The 26,196-nt window shown below is 39.3% G+C and overlaps 1 protein-coding gene across 1 annotated transcript; it reads left to right on the top strand.

Moving 5' to 3' along the window:
- Positions 1-904: 904 nt before the first annotated feature.
- PM20D1 (peptidase M20 domain containing 1) lies at positions 905-26,166 on the top strand. Its single transcript, XM_014063225.2, has 13 exons — positions 905-2,564; positions 4,502-4,588; positions 6,247-6,482; positions 8,481-8,567; positions 9,478-9,611; positions 13,509-13,628; positions 14,873-14,948; positions 16,211-16,272; positions 16,845-16,923; positions 19,471-19,542; positions 20,832-21,000; positions 21,725-21,824; positions 24,036-26,166. The coding sequence occupies exons 1-13, from the start codon at positions 2,339-2,341 to the stop codon at positions 24,163-24,165; spliced, it is 1,578 nt and encodes a 525-aa protein (XP_013918700.2). The 5' UTR covers positions 905-2,338; the 3' UTR covers positions 24,166-26,166.
- Positions 26,167-26,196: the final 30 nt, after the last annotated feature.

Genomic DNA, 26,196 nt, shown 5'->3' with positions numbered 1-26,196 from the left:
TGACATTTCTTGCCACAGTTGTTAAGTGAATCGCTGCAGTTGTTAAGTTAGCAACACATTTGTTAAGTGACTCCAGCTTCCCTATTGACTTTGTGAGAAGGTTGCAAAAGGTGATCACACGATCCCAATACCCTGCAACAGTCATAAATATGAGTTGATTGCCAAGGTCTGAATTTTGATCACATGACCATGAGGACAGTACAATGGTCATAAATGTGAAAAATGGTCATAAGTCACTTTTTCAGTGCCATCGTAACTTCGAAGAGTAACTAAATGAACTGTTGGAAGTCGAGGATTACCTGTAACATTTTTATTATACTTGCGTTTATAAATTTCAAGGTTATTCCATATTATTATTGGTATTGTAGCCTTTTGTTCTTAATAACTAAACTAAGCAAATTTACCTTAGCTTCATTTTGAAAAATAAAATTTCTGTAAGAAACAATTATTTTTCAGCCTGATTATCAGTCCTGTGTATTGTGTTCAGAAAAAGATACAGAAGTGTAAAGCTGTCTAACACATTTGAAGGCACAAAGCGCCAAACATTTGTAGAATGCTTTGTACCTAGGGCATTCAGGAAGGGTTCCCAAAAAATCAAAATGGTGGTCACAATGACACAATCAGAGGCCAGCCTTTTTACATAGATTGCATAAATGCATATTTAAAAGGGGCAAAGTCTCAATTGTGTAGTCACTGCTGCCATCTTGACATTTTCGACTCCCCACTAATGTCCCTGCTTTGCACAGACATAGTAAATTGTACTGCCTAAGTATAACATTAAAATAATTTAGATTAAAACTTTTTTAGTGCTCAAGTTTTGCCTTGCATACAGTCTGGACTAAAGGATTCTTAAATGAGTCAGAGGACTCAATTCAAGAACTGATTCATCTGATTCCTCTCAAACATTCTCAAGGGTTTTTTAAAATTATGCCACAATGAAGAGAATCTACCTCTCAGGCAGGTTTGCCTAACTAGTTAATCTAAGCAAAGATAGTTTTTAAAATTGTGTTTTATAAATGCAAAATAATTTTATATAAAAATGTAAATGATGCAAGTGACTATTGATGTTGGATAGTTTTTTGTTGTGATTGTTTCTTCCACCAGGATAATTCTGTAAAGTGTATGATATACACAGCATATGATACGCATCATGTGAATAGCCCAAACCAAAGGATATTTTTTAAAAAGTCTCTTAATATACCAAAGTTTAGTTCTACCATATGAAAAGTTTATCTTAAAAATGCTAATGGAGAAAAGCACCCAGTGGTTCTGAAATCAATTAAAGTAGAATTTGAAATTAGAGCAAATAAAGACTGACTTCTTCAAAATGTTACATGCATTGAATTCTGGATAATTAACTAGATTTTGTCTTGTACAGCTATAAGAATGTTATTAAAATTTCTGGTCTCAAAGTCATGTTGAGTGTGTATAAATAGTAAACTCTCATTCAGTCCAAAGTGGATTTCTGGTGATTTCATGGACCAGTCCCTGCATCTTTATTTAGAAAGTAGTGCAACTGGTTTCCCAATTTGACTGCAGTAAGGCCTTCTCTTGTGCTTGTGGTATCCCAGCAAGTTCTAATCACGTTGGTCTAACCTGCTGCAATCACCAGAGCAACATGAAAGAATAACTGGCAGGGTGTTTGCAAGTAAAGACAGCAAGACGCTGTCTTTAGCCCAATTATTTGACAGAAAGATGGAGCATTCACAAGCCATAAGAAACAGCTATGGGTGGTCCTCGACTTACAACCACAATTGAGCTCAAAATTTCTGTTGTTGAGACATTTGTTAAATTAGTTTTGCTCCACTTTATGACCTTCCTTGCCTCAGTTGTTAAGTGAATCACTGCTGTTGATAAATTAGTAACACGATTGGTAAGTGAATCTGGCTTCCCCATTGACTTTACTTGTCATAAGATCACAAAAGAGGATCACATGACCTCAGGACACCGCAACCATCATAAATATGAGTCAGTTGCCAAGTCTGAATTTTGATCAGACCATAGGGATGCTGCAAAGGTCCTAACTGTGAAAAATGGTCAAAAGTCACTTTTTTCACTTATAACTTTGCACAGTCCCTAAACGAACTGTTGTAAGTTCGATGACTATCTGTATTAGCCCCTTAATCATCTAGGGGCCATTTCTAAATGCCATCAACCGAGTCAATTGAGATTCCCTTCTCCCACTAAGTGCGAGGGACTACCCGCGAACTGCACAAAAAAAGCCTTACCAAGTCAAATTTCCCGCCGCGGTGATAAATTAACAGCTCCGTCAATGATTGGCTAGAAGCCGCGCCTGCCTGTCAAAGTTCCCGACGCGGCTGGGCCAAGACGCAGGAAAATGGCGACCTTCGGTGCCCGGCTGCGGGGCGTCTTGTGCGGGGCTGGCTTGGGACTGTGCGGGATAGTGTCGGTTCTGCTGGTCGCGATGCTTCTCCGAGCCTATGGGACGCGACCTTCTGTCCCGGCCTTAGGACTGCGGGGAAAGCAGCAGCAGGGACGGCAGAGGCGAGTGGAGGCTGCCTTTAGTCCCCGCGAGTTGCAAGAGCTCAAGGAGGTGCTCCAAGGTAAAAAAGAAAAGAAAAAGAAGCAAAGATGGAATTGGGTGTAAAAGCAGTCATTTCTTAAAAGTAAATGTTTCCCTGTTTTTAATAGGAAGTTAGTGTTTCGAGAGCAAAATTATAGCCTTGTCTACGTCTTTTAGACTAAATTGTGTTTTCCTCTGTTATTGACTTAAATGATTTGGTACAATATGCAGATCTCCTGCCCCGGAGTAACCGCTTAGAACTGAAAGTCTATTGCTGCTGCAGTTACCTCTGCTACAACTCCTGCTTTACTGATACTCTTTCACAATCGGAATGCGTAACACAACTTTATATTCTGCCCAGAATAACACTAGCTTTTTGGAGGCTCCACGATGTATCGTTTTGAATAAAATCACTTTTGGGGTTTTTACCCTTGTATATCGTTCTGTCTATATAATACCTATAGGCATTCCATTTGTAGACACAAATATATCCGAAAATACAGTATTCGTATGATTTGATTTGTTACAAAAGGCAGGCTTTGCACCCTGCAGGACTTGGGGATGGATTCATTTCCCCTCTTCTTTCCTTCCTCAAGTTACAGGTGGGTTGGGAAAGCACATTCAATCTTCCAGGCAGTCACCATTCAGTCACTAAATAACTCTTAGTTTATTTGGAGCTGTCATTTTAACTTTTGCCCCAAAAGGAGATATTTTAGTCACCCGTGCCCTTAACACTTTGCAGATGCTTTAATGCAGGCGTGTCAACCCACAGGCTGCAAGGGGCACTGAACAGATAGTAATGTGGCCCAACAAGATCATAAACTTTTAACATTATTATGTGATTCTTAGTGATCAAGTATGTTATATATTTTACATGCAGCCCAACACAATTCTTCTTCACTCATTGTGTCCCAGGCAAGCCAAAAGGTTGGATACCCATGCTTTCACATAATGCTCTATTTAGGCTGCTAACATAGTGATGAAACATGTGCTGTAACATCACAATGTACTTACTTCCCTCCCACATCAGGATACAAGTGCATATTTGCACAATGATTTTGCTGCATGCCATCAGTTCGTCATTGCTAGAACTAGCTGAGGTGCTTTATAACTTCTACTTACTTGGAAAGAACAGTTGACAACAATATGCAATTGCCTATTTGCTAACCAGGCAGATTAGAGAATGAAAACTGTTTTGCAGGAACAGCAGAGTGACACCTATTTTGCATGAACTGCATTAATTTCTGGCAAGTTTCCAAATACAATTCAAAATGCTTGTCAATACCTATAAAGTCTTTTGAGGCTTGGATCCCCAATTACCTTGATAATATCATTTATTCCACATTCAATCTTCCTGATTGATTTCCATCTTCCCATGAGGTTTCAGGGAGGCAAGTTTTTTTCATGCTTGCTCCAAACCATGGTTGGGGGGATCAAATCTAGGAAGGCCCGTAGATTTCAGAACCTGGTAAAATCTCCTCGGTTTTTGTATCTCTTCTTTGAGGGGGGGGGGTATTAAGGATATGGCGGTAGCTTACTGTACAGTCTCTTACAACTTCTGTATGCTTTGTTCTTCTGTGTTTTATTATGCCCTATGGATTTTAAAATCATTTTGCACCTGTTGGAGAAGTTAAATATGTATTTGATATTTTATTTTAAGCTTTTCAGAGCCTATTATTAGTGTGGCATACTGTCAAATACATGAATCGCAATAAACTGAATTCTCAAGTGCAGATCTTTCTGATGGATTTGTGCCCAGAGATGTGCTCCCATCTTAATGTACAAAGCCCTTACATGACTGTTCAATATTATCACAAATGCTCTCTTATAATTGATACTAGAGCTTTTCAATTGATAATGATGGTTTCTTATATAAGTGTATCTTTAAGACATTTTAATGGGTGCAGTTGTCCATCTGTGTTACTCTTTTCAAATATTATCTGAGCATTTTGAAAAATGCTTTATCCTTTACAAAAGGTGCTGTCAGAATACAAACAGTTTCCTTCTCACCAGATGATCAGAATATAACAGCCCTGGAAGAATTTGAGCCATATATTTACAAAGGTATTTAAATGTAAATAAATAATAAAATTGTTTTTATTAGTGATAATGCTACCAATTGCATAGAAAATATAATTATTGTATTGCGTTTATTTCTTGATAGAACTGAAGCACCAAACTGAAAAAATATGGTTCATTATTTAATAAAGTTCAATTGACAAAAAATGTGTTGGTGGTTATAAGTGTTATTATAGATGTTATCTGTGAAGAAAATAAGGATTCTTTAAAAAATGAATATGTATTTGAACAATAATTTAATATTGTTTTTCAATAGGAGTTATCATTCTGTTATAAATTACACCAATTCACAGAAAGAGTAAACATGTATATTTAATGATGAATTCTCCCAGTTTAATATTAATGTAAGTGGGGAAATAAGATCCCTTTCAATCAGTGGTTGGCAGAAATACTATACTAAGTTATGACCAGCGTTAATTGTTTTGTTGGATTCACAATGCTAAGCTACATGTTATGGATTCTAACTAAATATTTGGTTTGTGTATAACATAAATATAAAATTTTAAGCCAAACAAATCATGTTATTTTAAGTGGGACATATGGTGTAAACAAGATAGTATAAATAGGACTGACAACAGTGGATTAATGGTATAACTCAGTGGGGGGTTGCTTAGCGGTTTACTACCGGTTCACTCGTACATGTCCGGGCGGGTGGCCGGAGCCTCCCACCGTCGCAACTACAAGTTCGGCCGAATTGGGCCAAACCAGCAGCAACCCACCTCTAGTATGACTATAAAAGAAATTAAAAGGAAAGCTGCAGAGACAGACAGACACAGAGAGACACAGAGACAGACAGACAGACAGACAGCTTTAAGTATTCTTGGGGGAGGGGGGAAACCACCACATATTACTGAGAAATTAAGTCCTATTTATTTCAATATACCTAGTTCCTTGCAACCTAAACCTCATGGGTTGAACCAGAAAGTGCAAAGTTCTAAAATCAATTCAATTAAAAAAATCAATATGGCTGCTTTAAATAAGCCACTTTCTCTCAGGCATGGAGAAATAGCATGGCATTAAATTTTCTTAGGAAATAAATTTGGTTCCCTGTTGTTTAATCAGTAATTTTGTTAGGTGATTTTCTTTGCACCAAGTTCCCGTTTCTTGCTGTTATGATGGCAAAGTGTTGTTTATCCATCTAACTGCAACACAAGGATGATACTTTAGGTTTACTTTAGATTATTGCAGCTTCAGAGATAAAGTATGAGTAGAACTTTGAGCATCTGAAGGTTGCTATGTACTGTATATATTCAGAGTAAGATAATAAATGCTGATGCAGGAACAATATAAATAGGATTATTGTATTGCAGATGTTGTCACTACTCTGGTCACAAGAGGAACATTTGTTATGTTTGCTAGGATATACTTGTTTTTTGTTCCCCAGTGAATAAAAGAGGGAAAAGAATAATTTCAAACTTTTTTTCTTATTTATATTATTTTCTTTAAAAACAGTTCATCTACATACAGAAATACAAAAACAATTTCTTTCTCCCATATTTCAGTTAACCATTTTCCAAATATATTATATCATCCACTATTCTTTTATACATGCCATTCATTAAAAGTCTGGCCTCTTTACCCAACACACAGTAACTTCAAAATTAAATCCAATGGCTAACTTTGTTTAATTCTCTTTCCTGAAGTTTTTCCTGTAGTGTTTTCTACCTCATTCATTCAACATGAAGTCATCGGAGATTACAGCCATCTATTCACCATCAAGGGATCTAACCCTAAATTACAGCCATATATGCTGCTTGCACATATAGATGTGGTCCCAGCATACCCTGATGGATGGGATGTCAGTGATCCCTTTTCTGCTGTGGAACATGATGGATTTATATATGGAAGAGGAACACTAGATAATAAAAACTCAGCTATGGTATATCAATTTATCTCCTTTTGGTGGGATGCAGAAATACTCTGAGTTGCAGGAGTCTATGAAATTTTATGTACCATATTTATGATAAATCATGGCTTCCATTGCACAGTAAGGGGAGAGGCAGTCAGTTTTCTTTCTGTATGCTGCAGTTTTCTAAAGAATTTTACTGGTTTTAGAATTGCATTTGGCTGAGCTTCTTACAGACTTCTTAGATACACCTTTAACAATTGCTCCTCTTGGAAAACTGAAACTGAAAAGATGGAAATTATACTGGCTTTTCCTGCTTTCACTGAACAAATGGTTCTATTTTTTCCAGAATAAATTAAATTGATGATTATAGGGGAAATACAGTCACCTATGCCACCTTGAAGTGAAAAGGTGGTTGCTGGACACAAGATAAAATGGAAAAGTAGTGAAAGAGAGTCAAAGGGTGTGGCCTGTGACTCTTGTTGGGTTGGGGTTTTATGGCTGAGTTAAGCCATTTGGTGATTAAAGGTAGTAAATACTTTCATTTCACTATGAAAAATATTGGCAAATTGAACCTCCCTTGGAATAGTGTGATTTTAGTTGACTTAGAGGCATGCAAAAATGGAGCTGGGCTGCACATTTCCTACTGTGTTAATCAGTTTTGCTGATTTCTCTGGTTGCAACAATCTGGCTAACTAATGATTAAAACAGCTTTTCGGAAATGAATTGACACATGATTGACATGGATCTAATGAAATGCAGAGCTTCAAAGATCAGAGAACAACAGCTACTCTAACTCAGATTGGAAAACAGGAGGGAAAAGCAATAGTATCCTTCTGTCCCAATACTTTCTATGAAAGCTGATTCAAAGCTAGAAACAAGCAAGAAGAGCCGTCTGATTAATACCGTATTAGTCACATAGACCATTATTAGATAATTATAACAACCTATTTAACATGTCTGCTGATGCACAGAAGACTTCGATTGAGGACGGATGAGATACGTCTTCTGAGAAAAATAAAATATTATTTAATCCCAGATTTAAGAGCCCATTATTGCATTCATAAGCTTCAAAATGAAACGCCTGCCACCAAGTTGACATGTCTGTAATATGACAGATGGGAAAAATGATTAAATACATGATGAGACTAAGTAGATTTAATTTAAACAAAATATAGTTTTTGCCTTGGCTCACTTCACTTTTGGAGTACTGTTCATGGCATGCTGCCAAAGGCAATTATAGCTGTTGGCTCGAAACAGATTTTACTGCCCTGCTCTGATGTTAACAAAGCATTATTTATTGCATGATTGAGTCAGTTGTCCTGGGGGATTATTAGAAATGGTAGGCAGCATATATACAACATTTTAAACATATATAAAAAAGAGAAGAAATCCACAAACAGTCTTTGGTATAGTAATTTATTTTCTTCAATGAAAAGGAAGCAAGATTACATAGAGATAGGTGATACAAAAAGGGTCCTAGGACACACACTCACTTGCATCTAACACAACACAAACACAGGAACCTCTTCTTCGTGTATTCTGTGTTCCAGTGATGATGCTTTCTTCATCTCACCCCCAATCCATGAGTGATGCTGGCTTAACCAGTCTTTAAGCAGCATTTTCCTCTTTGCTCTAATACCATCCCTGGGCAGCCTCAAGGAGTAAATGTAAAATGTGTAAAATCTGTTAGTCTTCACCATCTGCTATTGTGGAAGAAAAGCAAGATAACTAGGGACAGAGGCAATAGAGGTTTCTATTGGATAGTGATCGGCTATAGGGACAGCAAATTTCTTGCCAAATATTATTTACATGTATTGGTCACCCAATTCCAGGAGATTCACTGGATTATGCTCACTCAAGGGTGGATAGTACTATGTAGCTCCATAATAGTCAAAAGCCTTTAGTGAATAGAGTTAAAGTCTCTGTATGAGCTCTGCTTTCTGGTAGTCTAATTCTTGATAATAACCATATATGGTACAATTCACTGTGAAACTGTAAAATAGTTATTATTTTCTTTCTAATCCTCAGGGCATTCTACATTCTCTAGAGTTTTTACTGAGACGAAATTACAGACCACAAAGATCTTTCTATATAGGCCTTGGGCATGATGAAGAGGTACTATTTGTTTGTTTGTTTGTTTAGAAGAATGTAAATTCTAGTCTCTTTTTAGGCATGAAAGATAGCTGGATGATTTGGGGCCAGTCATCAATTCAGCTCACAGGGTTGTTGTGAAGAAAATAGGAGAAGGAAGGAATATTAAGTATGTATGTTGCCTTGAATCATTTATAAAAATAATAAAAACTGGATAAACAAATCTTTAAAAAAATTATCCAATTAGGATTTAGATACATGTGAAAAGATAGTTTAGATATACAGTATAAAACCATGGTGGCGCAGTGGTTAGAAAGTAGTATTGCAGGCTAACTCAACTCACATTACCAGGAGTTTGATTCCTTCGATCCTGACAGATTCAAGGTTGACTCCACCTTCCATCCTTCCAGGGTTGGTAAAATAAGGACCCAGATAGTTAGGGACAGAGATGGGTTGCTCCCAGTTTGGCCAAACCGGTAATGGAATTCAGACCAGGGTTGCAGAACCTGCCACGTCCCCCAAACCGGTTGTCTTGTCGCTGCCTGGCGGCCACCATTTTAGTTTTTAGTGACTGCGCATGCACAGTTCACTGTAAATTGTTCTGTGCATGAGCAAAGAACAATTTTCATTGAACAGCACACACACACACTAGTGAAGCGGGTTGCGAACCGATAGTAAAACTGGCAGCAACCCACTCCTGGTTGGGGGCAATATGCTGACTCTGTAAATCACTTAGAGAGTGCTGTGAAGTGGTATATAAGTCTAAGTGCTATTGCTGTAGCAGTTTTCTAAATGAGATTATGTACAATCTCTTTAAATTCAAACTTCAGTGGTTTGGGCTATAATTAGTAAATCACTTATATCGTGTGCTGAATAATAATTGCCTTCTTTTAAAAGACTAGCCAAGCAAAATGTTAATCTAATTCCCTTTCAGGTGGGTGGTAAAAAAGGAGCAAAGAAAATTGTGGCTGAGCTGGAATCTAGAGGGGTACAACTTTCTTTTGTGCTTGATGAAGGAAGCTTTATTTTTGATGGAGTCATCCCTAAAATAGAAAAACCAGTAGCTGTGTAAGTAAAGAAATACAATTGTTTTCTACAGTAAATGCAGTTCTTTATCTATCTCATAGAATCAGGTTTAAACAATTGAATGTTGGAAGCCATGCCTTACAATTCATAAATAACTGAAACTGCAATCTATCAAATTACTTTGCCTGTTTTTTGCCAACCTTTGTTCTGGAATGATGAAAATGTGGACATTATTCTGTATCTCATATTGGTTGTGCATATGGTTGTTAAGTCCTCGGACTTACGAATGAAGCTCCGCAACAGCCAGGCACTCTGGAACCAATCAGGCGCAACCTGCAGTTGCTGGGCTGTCAAATGTGCGGCTATTGGTCTCCCTGTCTGACAGCTCCGTATAAATAGCTGTCAGTAAGGGAGGGGGTGCCGGTCTACTTGATCTTGTTTGCGAATGCCTATTAATAAAGTTGGTTGAGTTTAACTTACCTCAGATGCCTCCAGCCTCGTACTTCTAGAGAACTTAACACTGGCGACGAGCTGGTGGGATCTCGGGCTCTGAGATACAACCTATAAAGATAAGCAAGCAGTTGTTAGGCACTCCGCATTGCCGGACAATTCTCGCCGCGGCTCGCTACTCTTCTATGGCATCTCACTATGGCTGCAATGCCTACGTTCGGGACGGCCGGCGAGTCTTGGGCCGCCTTCCTGGAGCGTTTTGAATGCTTCCTTATCACTAATAACCGGCAGGGGTATTCACAGGCTTGGAAGTGCGGCTTCTTCCTCAGTGCCTGCAGCCCCGAGCTGTTCGGGGCGGCCCGCTCCTTCGCGGCCCTGCGCCCCGTCTACGAACTAAGCTGGGATGAGCTCATGGAGGGGCTAAAGGCTCACTATGCCCCCAACTCCCTCTAAGATCACACGCCGGTACGCTTTCCGCCGGTGTGTCCAAAAAGCATCCGAATCGATCAGCCAGTTCCTCCAGGCGCTACGGGTCGCCACCATTCAATGCGAATTCCCCGACCTGGAGGACCACCTGGTTGAGCAATTTGTCTGCAGGGTGAAGGACATCCACCTCAAGCGGCGCCTCCTCTCCAAGGCAGACATTACTCTGACTCAGGCTGTCGACAAGGCTAGGGCTGCAGAACTATCGGAGCTGTCAACAGTGGAGATGGCCCGCTACCTGCCTCCCTTGCCTGCAGCAACACCTCTGCCTCCGCTGACTTCCCCGCAATCGACCTGCCTGATAGACGAGCTGGCCCCCTTGCCGGATCCAATCTATGAAGGCCAGGTCGACCGCCTCCGAGCCATTTCCTGGCGGCAACAGCCTCCACAAGCCCGAACCGCTGCGGCGGCGGCTGCCTGCCTCAGCTGCGGAGGCAATCATGCCCGGGCGTCCTGCCCCTTCAAGGCTTCGATGTGCCGCCGTTGCAGCAAGAAAGGGCACCTTGCCCAAGTCTGCTGGGCCACCCTGCTACCTCCAGCTCAAGCCGACCCGTTTCTACCGGTCTATGGTCCGCCTGCACCACCCAGGAACCAACCGCCCCGTTGCCAGCAGACCCGCCGAGCCGACTGCTACACCCTGGGGTAAGACCTTCCTGCCACCCCTGCAGTGTCGGTCAGCCAAGCCATGGCTGGTACGAAGAAAATTACTGTCACCGTCTCCATCGAGTGGTCCCCCTGCCTCATGGAGGTGGACTCAGGCTCCTCCCGGGTCTCCTGTCATGGGCCACTTTCTCCCGCCTGTGCCCGCGAGTCCCCAAGTCGCAGCTGTCTCCCCCGGACACCGTGCTCCGAGACTACCAAGGGACTCATATTCCTACCCTGGCTGCTATGGGGTGCGGGTGCAGTACGGGGGGAAATGCTGTTTCCTACAGGTTTTGGTGGTACAGAAGCCTCTGCCGGCTCTCTTGGGCCTAGATTGGTTCACCCCCCTGAGCTTATCCCTTTCTGGGGTGAATTCGATGGCGGACACGCCCCCTGACATCGCGGCCGTCCTGACGGACTACGCCGATGTCTTTAATGGCGAGCTGGGGAGGTATAAGGGGACCCCTATTTCCCTCAACCTAGACCCCCAGGTTGCCCCCGTCCGGCTGAAGGCCCACAAGGTGCCTTCACCTCGATTTTGCGGGTCCCTTACATGCCCAGGTTTTTCTGGTCGCTGTGGATGCCTACTCTCTCTGGGTGGAGCTGGGGCTTGTGCGCTCCACCACTGCGGAGAGTACGGTGCGGGCTCTGCGGCGCTTGTTCACCACTCACCGGTTGCTGGACATCGTGGTGTCCGACAATGGCCCACAATTTTCCTCCACTGTTTTCCAGGCTTTCCTGGCCGCCCACGGGATTCGCCACACACCGGTCGCCCCTTACCATCCAGCCAGCAATGGCCGGGCTGAGAGGGCGGTCTGGTCAGCCAAGGAGGCTTTGGGCCGTATGGACCGTGGCGGCTGGCAGGCAAGGATGGATGCTTACCTAATGGCCCAGCACTCCACTCCTTGCCCCCTCATGCGGCAAAGCCCCGCGGAGCTGTTGATGGGTCAGCGTCTGCGGACCACTCTGGATAGACTACACCCCCTCTATTCAGGAATTCAGCCTGGCAACCTGGGGCACCCCTCCCATTCCTTTGCTGTGGGGGATCTGGTTTGGGCCCGTAACTACTCTGGGGACCCACCGTCACCGATGTAACCGGCCCCATTTCCTACAGGGTCCACCTACCCGATGGCTGCGAGTGGCGGCGCCACCTGGATCAACTGAGGCGCCGCCACCCTCCAGAGGCCTCTAGTCAAACCGACACGCAGAGGCCGGCTGCCGACGTCTTGCAGCCAGCCCCGGATCCACTGCTGTTTCTGCAAGCTGTACCATCGCTGGCCTTCCCCAAGTCAGGCCAACCCTGCCCGGGCGCCGGGACTCAGCACCCCTCCGCAGCAGCTCAATCCGCCATCGCACCGCCTCCTTCTGCACAGTTAGGCCTTCCGTTGTCAGGCCTCCCCAACCCCCTGGCCGCCTACCGGCCTGTTCAAAATTACCCGCTTCCTCCAGCCGCGCCCCCTCCGCCTGGCCTACCTTTTCCAAGGGTTCCGCCTCCTGGCCTAGGCCACAGTGACATCACCCAGAGCTCCACTCCCTCCAGGGAGGAGCTCCCACGGGGACATCTTACCTCTCCAGCGCCACCTCTTCAACTAAGGCGTTCTTGGCGTGTCCGCCATCCACCTGCCTACCTGCAAGAGTACGCATGGACTACTCTTGACGCATGCGCCCTCGCTGGGGGGGGAAGAGATGTTAAGTCGTCGGACTTACGAATGACAGCTCGGCAACAGCCAGGCACGCCGGAACCAATCAGGCGCGACCTGCAGTTGCCAGGCTGTCAAACGCGCGGCTATTGGTCTCCCTGTCTGACAGCTCCGTATAAATAGCTGTCAGAAAGGGAGGGGGGTGCCAGTCTACTTGTTCTTGTTTGCGAATGCCTGTTAATAAAGTTGGTTGAGTTTAACTTACCTCAGACGCCTCCAGCCTCGTTCTTCTAGAGAACTTAACAATGGTAACTGATTAACTTCAGGTATATGAATGCCTGGTCATAGTAGCTCCCAGCAATAGAGTACATAGACCTATACATCTCCAGATGTTGGCTTCTGCTCTACTTACAAGACTAGAGTAACTAGGGCGACATGTATTTTGTAATATCAGATGGGTGAGGATTTGCCCTGGGGTGCCAGAGGACATTAGTAGAAATTCCTGCTGCACTGCCCAGCAGGCAGGAAATCTGACTGTAGAGTAAATTGGTTGATACATACTGTACACGTGGTTTTAAGCAAAGCAAAAAAGATCTACATAAAATTGTCCGAAAAGCAGCAAAAGTCAGATCTAACTTCTTGTTTATTCAGTTTGAATATAACGAACAGTCCAACTGTATTGCATTTGAAATTTTATTAATGTTTTTTTCCCTCTACTTATCAGAATAGGTATCACAGAAAAGGGTTCACTTAATGTAAATCTCAGTGTAACATCTCAAGTTGGCCATTCTTCTGCTCCCCCTAAGAGGACCAGCATTGGTATTCTTTCTGAGGCCTTATACAAGTGAGTGTCTGTCTTGAGAACATATTAGCATTGTGATTCAATGCATATCTAATGGGGAAAAACCTTATTTGGGTTGAATGCAACAGCTTCCAGTAAAACATATAAAGCACAGTAGTCTAAGGTGCTACAGAATAAGTCATGAATAGTTGTAACAGAATTTTACAACCTGGCAGTGTTTAGCTAGGATGGTTTACAACCTATCTAACCCATTTTTTCTGGATGTTACAATACATCTTCAAGGAGGAAGTTATGGTTGTAGAATTCGGAAATAAGTGGTATCTATTTATTCCGTTCTATTGTGTTATTTTCTAGAATGAGTCACAATAATTTGTAAAGCGGGTGATATATCTAAGTTTATGGGGTGCTTTATTGCTATGCCATCGAGACGTTATTAGGAAAGAAATCTTAATTTTGTTTTTTCTCCTGCCTATCATTCCCCTACCGCCAATCATTTCAACATGGGGGATAAACAAGAATAAGAGGCAAATTCTATTTCTGAAGAATCTTTTAGTCTTCATCAACAACTAAGGCTGTTGCCTATTATACATTGCTGCAATTGAGCAAATAATTATACTTAAGAACAATTAACTAAACTAATTGCATATTCTTTTTCTACTCCACTTTCCTCTCTCTTTCAATATTGTTTCTTCAGTTAATTTTATTGTTATTGAATAAAAAAGAATCAAAAGCTATGTGTGATATGCTACAAATAATTAACACAGTACATGACTTATATGATAGATTCTCATATACTTTTATTTTACTTATTCAACATATTTATATAGCTGCCCATCTCAGAGTAATGTACAGCAAACAAACTTTAGAAATCATTATTAAAAAGAAAAATAGTACAAATTTTATTTTTAAAACTATATCCACCACACAGAGAGAGTAAAAACATCTCTATTTCAATCCATTTTACACTGGGAATAGAGAATGAGATTTGATCCATACCTTCTGCATGTCCTACCACCAGGAGTTCCTTCTTTTGTAGATGGCTACATTCAAATTATAAAAAAATCTCTTTGCCACATAATATGATTGAAAAAAGATACTTTCAGAAGGATGGGTTACATGTTTCATGTACTAAGGGATTTTTTTTCTTAAAATCTGTTTGATTTATCTTTTTAAGAAAGAAGCTAACATATCTAACAAACTTACATATTAGCGCAATATATCATCTTAGCCACAAAATAATTCAACTGAATGTACTTCATTTTGCTTTTTGCATTTGATTCCTATAGGTTGGAAACGCAGCCTATGCCCAATTTGTTTGGTCATGGACCTGAAATCATGATGTTTGAACAACTGGTACCAGTGGTGAGTATTGAACAGTACATGTTTTCTTCATTTCTACATCTTTCATAAGATCATTTTAAGGCATTTAAAGCATCTCCCATTGCTATACTGCTATACTGAGCACTAGGCAAATGTACTTGATTTTCAGTGACAATGACTCTGGGTGGCATCATCATATAATACATGCAAAACAATTTCCAAAACATTCCCAATCACCAGAAGAAAGACAGCCATTAAAAGATAAAATAAGCTGCAGGACTTGCCACCAACTGACCCCAAAGCCTGGAGAAACAGCCAGGTTTTCAGAGCTCTATTGATCATAGCCAGTGGCAGCCAGCTATATCTTAGAGGGGCATAATTTTTCTTGATCTCAACAGGTGGCACTGATTAAAGGATGAGACATGCAGCATGTCAATGTTATCTGAACATATAGGATGGGCAGAAATTGTGAACCAGTGTCTGCTCAGATAGTCAGATCTGTGCCATAAAGGACTTTACAACTTACAACCTTTCATTTAACAATGGTTCAAAGTTACAATGGCCTTAGAAAAAGTCACTTGCAACCTTTTCTTGAATTACAACTATTACACCACCCTTGCAGTCACATTATCACAATTTGGGTGCTTGGTAACCTGCTCACATTCATGATGGTCACAGCATGTTGCATTTATGTGGCTGTGATTTGTGACCTTCCCAACTGGCTTCCAATAAGCAAAGTCAATTGGGGAAGCCAGATTCACTGAATGACTACATGATTCACTTAATGACCACAATGACTTGCTTAACAACCATGGTAAAAATAGTTAAATCATATCTAGTCAGTTTCACTTAATGACCACATTGTTTAATGACTGAAAGTCAAGTCCTAATTGTGATTGAAAGTCAAGGGCTACCTTTATAGGTAATAATCAGGATCTTGACTTGCATCTAATACCATAAATTGTATTTTTACAACTATTACTTCCTTTGTTCTATAGATTCACTTTCTATTCTTCTTTTTATTTCATTTAAAAGAAAATTGTGTCTTGGCTTTGTTTACAAATAAAACAAGTACTCAACTCAGATTATAATTAATAGAATGTTATAAAAAAATAATCTCATAAAACCACTGCCTTCCCTAGCAAGAATGGACTGGATTGTAGTTTGTATATAGTAATTATATTTACTTGAACAATCATATTTTTCTTGAATGGTAGATAAATATGTAGAAGAAAGTCTTATCTGGGGGTACATTTGCTGATGTGTATATTCTCTCCTCCCATTCCCAATCTCCTGCCATTCAGTTCGACTTCCCCCTCAATATCATCATGGCAAATCTGTGGCTCTTTGGACCTCTTGTTGGCTGGTAAGAAAGAAGATGCTTTTATCACTTTCCTTTCTTGAAACCTACATGCATAAATTAATTAGGAAATGGTGGTAAAGGTTCTCCCTGTAGTATTCTTTCTTACTGCCTTTCTCCTCCTTTTTTAAAACTGTTCTTCTATTTTGAGAAGATGCAACAACAAAAATCTGCAAAACTTTCTTCAACTGCATTGATCTTTTATCAAATTCTGAAACGGCAATTATGTGAGTGTTAATACAATGCTATCACATCTGTTTGTGGGAGGAATAATATCTGCTAGTGAGCGACTTGACAAACTGCAAGAGAAAATTATCCACTGAACAGTTATCAATCTAAAATGTATTATGTAAAAGAGAGCAGAGGAAGTAAAAATAAACTGAGCCTGGGTAAATAAATGAAAAATATACTGGAAGCTACAGGCAATATATTTAGGGCTTCTTCTTTCTTCCCCTTTTTGTATTAATTGCTGTACTTCAATTAATGTAAAATATTGCTGCTATTTTGCAGAGTACAGAAAGTTATGTTGGTTTAATGTGGATACCAAAGAAACTTTTGCCTTTTAAATCTTTATGCAGGTTTCTTGAGCGAACTCCTGGCACTAATGCTTTGGTTCGGACCACCACTGCAATCACCATGTTTCATGCAGGAATAAAGGTATAACTGGAAGACACTAGGTTGGGAAAGTTGCAACTGAATCGGATAATTGGTGGCTCTTGCCCCACTTTTGTAACCTACAGAGACCCAACATTTGCATTGTAAGCTGCCCAGAGTTGCTTTCAAAGCAAGATGGGCAGAATATAAATTCAATAAACAAACATTTGATAGGAAAATAAATCCAGGTAAGATTTCCTGCCATTTTTGTCAGAAAATAAAACCAAACAGGTATATATGGCAATGGAAATGCTTAACATACTTAAACAGAACAAAAACGCAACCAGAAAAAAAAATCCTTCCTTTCCACCCAATTTTCTTGCATTATTGTTCTTCCTGTAAAAATAATAATATTCTACTAAAACACTCGTCATGACTTTTAACTGGGTGAAACAATGCATTGGTGGGCAACTATGTTTGAACCTCAAATTGGCTAATTTGCAGGATGAGTCCAAAATCCAGGACCCACGAATTTCAAGGGAATGAAATTTAGGGAACTTGTGACTGCTTCTGTGCTACTGGTTGCTCCTGGCAGCTAGTGCAGTCATGTGATCTTTCATTTTCAATGTAGTTCCAAAAGAAAAACCAGTTGTTTTCAGTTGTATATTAATCTTTAAAATCCTCTGAATTAATGTATATCTTTGAATCAAGAATTTTCTAGCTATTTTGCACATCCACCAAATATGATAAAATGTCCCTTATTGTTATTAACATTTCCAGCATTAATTTGAGGTCCCTTAATAACATTCGTGTTAACGTATTCATCTTTCATTTATTAATCTTAAAACCTGCTAATGCACCAAATTCTTTTAATTTGCCCATTGAAATTGCAATTCCCTTTAAAGGATCTTCTACAATCAAAAGTAAATCACTTGTAAAGCCCCTAATTTATACTTTTCTATTAAAATCTCCTCCACAGTCCTCTCATCTTGCCTTATATCTCTATTCAATATTTCCAAAACCACAATAAACATAAAAGAGGATATCTCACAAGGGGAACACATCTTTCCCAGAGAATCCTACTTCTATCTAATCCCAGAACACAAAATGAAGCATCCACATCCCTACATGCTGCAAAACATCTTTTGTCCTAATAGATACACATATATACATAAGATGCACATTTTACAAAGAGCTCATCATGTTTACCCTTGATAATTTTAGATATATAGTAAACTTCAGTCTATGCTTGAGAAAAGTAAGCTTGTTGAATAATGGAAGTGCTTTGTTAGTCTGATGTCTGTGGCTGTCTGTGTGTATATGTATACATGTAGAAAATAGAATACCAAAGATGCAGTGTTTTAATCACTTAGTAATATAGCTATTGTTAAACAGCGACATCAACTGGTAGAACTGGGAAAAGTTACCCAAATTGGCGATCCACAATAAATGCTGCTCTGTCCCAGTCAAATGTGAAATGGAAATGTGTCCAGGGGTGAAATGCTACCATTTCGGACCAGTTTGCCTGAACCAGTAGTAAAAAATGCTACCAGTTCATCCAAACCAGTAGTAAAAAAAAATCCTACTGGTACAGGCGAACCAGTATTTCCGACGATCAGCTGTGACGCGCAATTTATATTAATTAGAATTGTCAGATTTCCTGCTTTCTAGCTAGATTTAGATTAGCTAGAAAGCACAGTGGATTCCCCCCCCCCTTTTCGCTGTTCTACTTACCTTTGCAGACTCAGAAGGCTTCAAAATGTTCCTTTTTTAACACTACGTGGGCTCACCTCAGGGGTGCAAAGCATGCACTTGGTAGCAGATTCACCGAACCGGTAGCAGACTTCAGAGGATTTTACCACTGGATGTATCTATCTGATTTTAAGTTTTTTTAAAAAAAACGTAATCCACAGTTCAGTTGCTTTACTTGCAAATAGTTCAGTTATAATAAAACAATCCAAAAGAGAAAAAAGTTAGGGTGGGATGGATGACTGTTGAGGATGAAAATATGGTCCAGCAAATCAGCACCTTGGAAATATTTCAAATTGAATCTCCACTCACTCTTTTATCTATATTTAGAGCTGAGCCATTGTTTAAGATCATGGGTTTACTATCCTCACATAGACATATGTGCCCAGTGTAAATTTGTATTTATTTAAGGCATAAATTGGCAGCATTTTTCTTTCCCTGAAGATGGACCCACATTTCCCTGTGAAATGAGTTAAGGACAAGCACAAGTGGGCCTGTCTACTATTCTTCAGAAACAAGCTACTTACTGCCATAGCATGTGGCTACATTTTTTTCAAGTGCATATACATCTGCCAAGTTCTTCTTTTGCAGAAAAAAAGAGGCAGAGCTTTGCTCATCGTTAAAAGAATGGCATGGGGGAAGGAATAACGGCATTTAGAAAAGAAGAGTAAAAGCAAGCAAGTGCCACGTTTGCAAGTCTCCTTTAAACTTAAAAGAGATGCTGACAACAAACCAGGAACTATGTTAATAGTTTCAGGTGAAACTGCTTTGAGTTGCTGCCAGAGATCTGAAATGTTTTGATGCTTGAGGATAACTCTACCCTCGTTTAGATCTTCTTTTTTCTTCTTTCCTTCTTTCTAGACAAATGTTATTCCACCAAAAGCTGATGCCACAGTGAATTTCCGCATCCACTCATCACAAACCGTTGAGGAGGTAGTATGATGAAGAGCAGTGGAGTTTTATATGCCTTTGCTGTTTTAATCTTAGAATTTTCATAGTTCAGATCTAGGCTTGTAGAGTTTGATATTCTAGTTTTACTTGAGGGAACATTAAACAGGTTACCTGGTTTGGATATAGTGCTGCACCCACCCTCTTTAAGCACCTCTGGTATAACCTGGGCTGATCCTGTTAATACCTGTTTCTTATAGTCGAGATGCTAGCTGGTTCTATGTCGCAGCTACTGGCATTCTGGCTGCTGCAGCAGAGGGAGATAGAGCATAATTGGGAGTGATCAACAATCATATTCTCTTCTCCATTTTAGCACCATGTAGGATTCCAGTAGTTGGAGGAATTCCCTCACCACCTACATCTCCTCTAACACAAAGTCCTAATTTATGGGTCCTGAATGATACTGTTACTGCTCCCTGCTTGAGAAAACCTGCTCCCTGCTTGAGAAAGTAGCATTCTCTCTCCAGAGGTATTGGGGAACCTGAGCATTTCCAGAGGTCCTTACCTTCCCACTAATGTTAGAGAAGGAACAAACAATTTTTAGTAGCTGAATATTGCAATACGTGCTTTGAAGGCAAAAGGCCGTAAATTCAGTCCCTGAATTTCTCTGGCTAAGATTTTCTGGAAGCTTGGAAAGACACATCAGTCAGAGAAAGCAATATTGAACCAGATGAAACAATGGTCTCGGTTGGAATCAGACTGTACCCGTTTAGCTGACTGGCTGCCTATATCAACATGCCTATGTGTTACGTATGATAGGTTGTCCATACAAGGATAATAAAGACAAAACAGTTAAATCCCTGGTGTTGCATCCCCTTTTTCCTATGTCTTTGTGGTAGAGGAAGGCATCAAAAGAACATTTTCTCCTACAGTACTTGTGACAAAAATACAAGAAATAATGCTTAAGCCAAATGTTAAGATTATAACAGTTTATTTACCATTCTGCCTGATTGTTGTGTTCTGTTATATGTTTCTGTCTTTAATATGAGTTATTTAAATTTTGGAATTATATCTGCATTAAAGAGACCATTAAAATATATATTTCGATACAAGGACTCAAATTCAAATTGCAAGAACTTTCAGTTCCTTTGTATAACAGGAAATAAGATTTCAGCAATGAGATTCCTGAAAGATTCCTATCCTGTCTACATATTTTTATTGGGAGAGCTGAAACTAGTATAAAGGACTGAGGGAGAGTCTGGAACTTGTGCTAATATCATGATGAAAACCATCTTGGCTGCTTTAACTTGTTTGTTCTTTGGGTGTATTCTTAGATCCTGGAAATATTAGACAAAACAATTAATGATAAGAGAGTGAAGATAGAAGTGATGGATACCTTTGATCCACCCCCCGTTAGCCCCTGGGACGATCAGACCTTCGCTGTACGGGTTTTCCGCCAGACCATCCTGGATGTTTTTCCAGATGTTGCCAGTGTAGTTCCAGGTAGTGGCAGATGCATGATCATTAGTGTTTTTCTCTTCTGTTTCCATTCAATCCCAACATTGTTTCTATTTTTTTTTCTATGTTCTCTTTTGTTCCTCTGCTTTATTCCAATACATGTGGATGCACATTAAAATAAGGACACTTCAAATACTATTAAAATTACATACATACATGGAAACAATTACATTTTTTTCTTTAATGTCTGGGAGCTGTTTTTTAAAATTAATATTATTACTATCAAGTACTGGTGAATTGTATATTCTCCATTCATACATAAGTTTTTTTCAGGATCATGTTGACCTGTGCATTTATTTCCTTCGCCGAGACCATCTGCTATTCGATTACGTCTTCTAGCACTGGATTGTTTCAGTACAAAACTATGACTCTTTCAGCCATTATTTACTGCATTAAAAGCTTTCATACTTAAACAGATTCTTCTTGAAACATTTAATTATTTTCTAGACTTTTTAAAAATTCAGGAGAGAATTGTCAAAGCTCATGATAAAACTTTGGCCCATAAGTATCAGTGCAAATTAAAGGAAACTAAATATAGTACTGATTAAAATTGATGCAGCTTCAGTTAACCGCTAAATATATAGACAGACAGACAGATGGATATAGATATAGTTTTATCACAAAAGGTAAAACACAAAAAAGATAAGCAAACAAATAAAACTAGACAAAAACATACTAATGGTGTTTTTTACTGATTATTTTTTTACAGGAATTTGTATTGGAAACACTGATAGCAGGCACTACAGCAGTCTCACAAAGGCTATTTATCGATTTAACTCAGTAACCTTTAAAGCTGATGATTTGCCAAGGTACAGTACAATGATCATTCTTAATGAAATACTGGTGGAGAAACATGAGTGGTTTCATGAGACATAGCCATTGAAATCAGAGAAAGAAAAGAGTAATTCATAGCCCTGAATTATGCATATAGAATTAATTAAAAGATAGTAGAGGGAGAATTAGAGCTGGTATCTGTCCTGATAAAAAGCAAAATGAAAGTGCAGGATATTTTCTAGAACTAAATGAATATTGATATCTATCAAACTTATAGTTCTGCCCATTTCATAAAAGGTGTCTCTGGGCAGAGCACAACCTGGTTAATTAAAACAGTAAATATATAAAAATAATTATTATTAAAATATAAAGTAGTCTTGTATCTAGTGCTTCCAATCAAAAGCACCAGATACAAAAGAATGTGAATATTAACCACAACAATGGAGCCATCTTAGAATTTCACCAGTCCCCTGGGAGTCCTGGGTCTGATGACATAGCCAGATCTTAAGGGACTTCTGGAACATTAACTGGGATAGTGCTAGCCTCACTTCGGAGGAAGGAGGTTAATGTTCTTTCAGATGGGTACCTGTCTCTTGCATCCTGCCTAGCAAACAGGACGTACAGCATGCCTTCTCTACCAATCTGATGGGAAGAGAGCCTTCAGCCTCATGCAGTGAAGGGCTTTTAAACTTAGAATTATTACCTTTAATTAGACCTGGAAGCAAGCTGTCAAACAATGCAACTCACGGAGCTGAGATTAATACCTGCACTGCTGCATGTTCCCACATTGTCAGCTAGATGAACCAGAGAAATGAATGGCTTTACGAAGAATTTCTCATTTATATTTCTGTGTCTGGGTTCATATATTCACTCAATTATAATTGCTTGCTTTTTTGTGTATAATGTGATTCCAGCCATTTTAGTTAACTGTTTTATGAACCAGTTCAAAGTATTTTTTTCAATGTCATGATTCTAGACACATCATACCTTAAGTTAATGGGTTTGCTGTTTTGGACACTTTTTAAAAGAAACTTAGAATATCAGGATTTATATAAGTAAACTTCATAAGTTCTTTAGGCATTTGACAGATAGATTAACTGGTTAATTGAGGGTGCATTGCCTCCTGGGATTTTACCTCAGTTCAGAATCACCTTCAGGTACATCCAGTCCTACAGTGTTGGCTTTGCCTGGGGATAAATGAATATATTGTTGATTCAGTCATAATGTATTTGCTTAAAATGTTGCCACTCTGGAACTACTGTAGCTAGAATATTCTCCCTTGCTAGGAATGAGCAAGAATTCATTCCCAGCTTCTGGCTCCATTGTCTTTTTCTTCCTTCCCTTATATTCTGCAGATTTTAAGAAAATTTCAGGTCAATTTCAATTTTAGGGGACGGGAGAAAAAGCAGTGGCAATATGGAGGTGCCATGAATGTCTGTTGTATTAAAGGTTTGCTGTGTTTAACACTCTTTGGGGAAGAAGAATTCCTGATTTTAATTTCTTCGCTGGGGTGTAAAACAAAATTTGAAAGAAAACTATAGGCTCTTGACTATACAAATATATGGCATTGCGTGTGTTAAATGTAAATAGAAATGCTGAAATGGACATTCTCACAATAAATACTGTATCATAAATAGGATTAGATTCTAATTATGTTTAGATCCGAACTTATTCATACTTAGGCAGGATTTTTGCATAGGATTAGGCTATTTAATCCTGTTTTCAAAATAGTTATTGGGGTATACCCAAGCTGTTAACAAGGAATTGCCAACTTTGCTGCAACTGGGAGTTATATTTAAAAATGGCTTCCTGGTAGCTTTAGAGAATTTGGCTAATGATGTACTGAGCTTAGAACAGATAAATCCATGAGCAAAAGGGAAGAAATTGGCAAGACTTAAGGAACTCATTTCACCTCTCAAATTCTTCCCAAATATTGGCCCTGCCACATTCTATGGGGGGCTTTGGAGACCACCAATAGGAAATTCAGGGGCTATATGGCCACACTGTTATCATGAACATTGGGTTGTATAGCATGCTAAAACAAAATTAAGCAACTCTATTAAGGATTACTGTAATATGTAAACTAGTCCCTGACTTAATTTAGTTTTGTCTCTGACTATGACTAAATCTGAATCTAAATTTTGGAGTACTGTTGCACTGCACATATATTTGTAATATAAAACTTTTACTTAATGATGTGACTAATTTGGCATTAAGCAGCTGCTTTCTTTTCCCCTTTTAATCAGATTCCATGGGTTGAATGAAAGAATCTCTGTGGAAGATTATGCAAAGCAAGTGGAATTTTTCTTTCAACTAATTCAAAATTGTGATTTGAACCAACCCACAGAGCCACATACAAACCTCCATGAGCTATAGAAAGGAGAAAATATAAAGGCTTGTGGGAGTTGTTAGAAATCTGAATTATTCAAAGCAGCTGTGTTCCATTTTATTCTCAGTGCCCAAACTTCTTTACTGTGTTAGAGATTTAAAGTAATAACACAATCTAGTTGCACTGCAAGTTGTTGTGAAACAAACTATTAAACATAACAATTCAACACATTATTCAGAACTATGCAAAGAAACTATGTTTCAGACTAGCTGTATCTCAAAGGCATTACAAACCCGAAAACAATGCTGTCTACATGAATTATGTCACATGCAATAATACCACAATGACCTCTAAAGGAATTAGGTGTGATGACATCTTGACAAATGTGATATAATTAACCTCCCTTCTTCACTTCCAGATAACATCCATGGATGACTTTATTGGAAAATAGTATAATATTTACGGTACATGGGGAAGAACTTTTCTGTTATTTTAACTGTATAGAAGGGCAGTTTTGCATAAGGAAAAACTGGAGTGTCTGGTGCCAAATGTTAAGTATAACATAGAATTATCACTTGAAATGTGAACTATTTCACTGTTCTTTTTGAATTTCTACATTTTACCGCTGCAAATTGTTTTTTTTATGCTTATTATTTCATTTTTCATTTTAACTTCTCTTTTGACACCATACTATTTTAAAGGTTTAGCATAGATAAGACAGTTATGAATATCTCCAATTGGCAGTACTACAGCATTTCTACTGCACAAGCAAAACATATTGAGGAAGAAGGGTGATTCAGAAATGTGAAATATACATACTGTACAAGCCAAATCACAGGTGATTTATCTCAGGAACAGAAGAGTGATTTACCTCAAGGACATATGAAACTCGGGGCAAACTTTGGTACAGGTAGTCCTTAACTTACAAACACTACTAGGACCAGAATTTCCACCTGTATGGGGGACGTGGGAACTGCTATAAGTCACTTTTTTCACCACTCTCTTAAATTTGAACATTCACTGAATGAAAAGTTGTAAGTCAAGGATTATCTGTATTGTTACATTTTTAGAGGGAGTTAATTTAGTGGGTTTGGTTTCCTTTATTCACTTAATTAATGTATATGAGGCAAGGAGAAACTTTTCAATGTCAAAGCCTGTAGTTCTTGGAAACAAATCTTGTGTAGACCATGTATTAGGGGTGAGGCCAGGTTTCTGGTAAAAAAGGTGTCCTTCCAGGATTTCTCTTTTCTTTCATTGTCTGACACTTTCCCACAGAAAATACATTTAGCGGCTTATTTTTGCTAAACCTAAATAGTAAGGAGACAGAAGGCGGGAGAGCGTGGGCAATTTTTGGCAAAATAGCAACCTAGAGTAGCCAGGCCACATTCTGTATAACCTTTGAAATAGCAATTAGATTGGAGGGGGGGGGGATTCTATTCATGAAATTTTGAGAGAGGGGTGTGGGTGTGTAAGTCATGAAAGGGAGAGAGTTGTAGGTTCTCTTATTCTAATGCAGTGTAAGGTTCAGGAGTTCAAGTCCACAAGTCATAAATGGGCCATAGTTCCCCACCTCTGCTGTAATGGTTTGATAGCTCTGACTATAGTGAAGGCAACTTTATGTTTATCTTCCTGGGACTCTATTCTCACTTGATATATTTTTTAAAGCAGACTGTCTTTTATCTTGTTAAACTTTTATATTGTTCACTTGAGATATTACTGTATGCACAGTGGACAAATAATTATATCCAAGCTTATTGCACGTTTCATACAGTTTGCATCCTGGGTGCTGCTTGTGTATGACTGCTGCACCTTATTTGACTCTATATAATTACAAGATCTTGTACTTCTGTGGCACATAACTATTTTTCGGTCTGATGACTGCATTTGACTTTTGATTTCAAGCCAGGGATTGCACTCCACAAAATGTAACCAGGCAGTTTTAGAGTTTCTTTTATGATTTTTTTCAAATTATTTTTCTGCACTGAAACATAACAAGAGTCATATACTCCCCCCTAATATGTATAACAAAAATATGATTTAGCAAAATTTGTAGCACATGACAATAGCAAAGGAAGATA

This window comes from Thamnophis sirtalis, unplaced genomic scaffold (genome assembly GCF_051295495.1).
Source record: "Thamnophis sirtalis isolate CommonGarterSnake01/CBP01778 unplaced genomic scaffold, rThaSir2_p1.2 scaffold_7, whole genome shotgun sequence".
NCBI classification, from domain to species: domain Eukaryota; kingdom Metazoa; phylum Chordata; class Lepidosauria; order Squamata; family Natricidae; genus Thamnophis; species Thamnophis sirtalis.
The sequence above is the reverse complement of the archived record's forward strand: the minus strand, read 5'-3'. Positions and strand labels throughout refer to the sequence as shown.

Coding starts and splice junctions, on each gene's coding strand:
- PM20D1 (XM_014063225.2), top strand. CDS start 2,339: ATGGCGACCTTCGGTGCCCGGCTGCGGGGCGTCTTGTGCGGGGCTGGC. Junction 9,612..13,508: donor ATAGAAAAACCAGTAGCTGT/GTAAGTAAAGAA, acceptor TCTACTTATCAG/AATAGGTATCACAGAAAAGG. Junction 19,543..20,831: donor CATCACAAACCGTTGAGGAG/GTAGTATGATGA, acceptor GTGTATTCTTAG/ATCCTGGAAATATTAGACAA.